The sequence below is a fragment of the Rhincodon typus genome, unplaced genomic scaffold (assembly GCF_021869965.1).
Source record: "Rhincodon typus isolate 14 unplaced genomic scaffold, sRhiTyp1.1 hic_rhity00001231, whole genome shotgun sequence".
Classification (NCBI taxonomy): Eukaryota; Metazoa; Chordata; class Chondrichthyes; order Orectolobiformes; family Rhincodontidae; genus Rhincodon; species Rhincodon typus.
Window position 1 is genome coordinate 11,005 of NW_025966869.1, and position 1,170 is coordinate 12,174.

At 54.7% G+C, this 1,170-nt stretch overlaps 1 protein-coding gene across 1 annotated transcript in view; it reads left to right on the top strand.

Annotated features, from left to right (window-relative positions):
- loxl3b (lysyl oxidase-like 3b) overlaps positions 1 to 1,170 on the top strand; it is an 18,036-nt gene that overhangs the window by 10,492 nt on the left and 6,374 nt on the right. The window contains exon 5 of the mRNA XM_048592443.1: positions 488 to 731. Coding sequence (XP_048448400.1) covers positions 488 to 731 — 244 coding nt within the window. The remainder of the gene's footprint in view (positions 1 to 487; positions 732 to 1,170) is intronic.

The window sequence follows — 1,170 nt, forward strand, 5'->3', positions numbered from 1 at the left end:
ACCCGACCCCTATTCAGTCCCAGTCAATATAGGGAAAATTAAAGTGTTTTCACATTGTTCTGTAATCTGTCCACATATCTGTTCCTCAACCTTTTGCTGACTGATTGGAGGCCTGTAGTACAACCCCATCAAAGTGATTGCACCCTTCCTGTTAATGAGCTGTGCCCATATGACCTTGTTGGATGAGTGTTCCAAAGTGTCCTCCCTCAGTACAGATGTGATATTCTCTCTGGAATCAGTCACATATTCCCCTACTTCTTTTACATCCCTCTCCATCTCACCTGAAACATCTCAATCCTGGTATTAAGCTGCCAGTCTTGTTCCTCTTTCACTGCTGCTCTGGCACAGTGCTCCAGTGGGGCCTGTCCCTGCTGCTCTGGCACAGTGCTCCAGTGGGGCCTGTCCCTGCTGCTCTGGTGCAGTGCTCCAGTGGGGCCTGTCCCTGCTGCTCTGGGTTTTGAATGATTGTTTTCTTGTGCCTTTGCAGCTTCCTCGGACCTGATCTTGGATGCGCGCCTTGTCCAGCAGACGGCATATATCGAGGACAGGCCCCTGCACATGTTGTACTGTGCTGCTGAGGAGGACTGCCTCTCCAGCTCAGCCCGAAATGCCAACTGGCCATATGGGCATCGCAGGCTGCTCAGATTCTCCTCAGAAATCCACAACATCGGCCGAGCAGACTTCAGACCCAAGGCTGGCCGACACTCCTGGGTCTGGCACGAGTGTCATGGGTAAGAACAGGGAGGGCACTGCCCAGTGGGCTCCGGGACTCCTTGGGTACAGAAAGACTCGGGGAGACACCGGAGAACAGGGTGAGTGAGCAGGATCTGAGGGTCACCCACAGGGAGAGTCACTGGGAGAGTGAGGCTCACCCACAGGGAGAGTCACTGGGAGAGTGAGGCTCACCCACAAAGAGAGTCACTGGGAGTGAGAGAGACTATGAGTGTGTGTGTGTGTGTGTGGGTGTGTGGTTAGCCCATGGTGGGGAGGAATGTGTTAGCTGGGGTTGGATGTGTGTGTGTGTTGTTAGGTGGTGGGGTTGAGAGGGGGGAAAGTGTGTGTGGTTCGCTGGGGGTGAGGGTGGTATGTTGTTTGCCGGTGGGGGGGGGGGTGGGGATGTGTGTGTGGTTAGCTGGTGGGGGGTGTGTGTGTGTGTATTTGGCCTGTGGG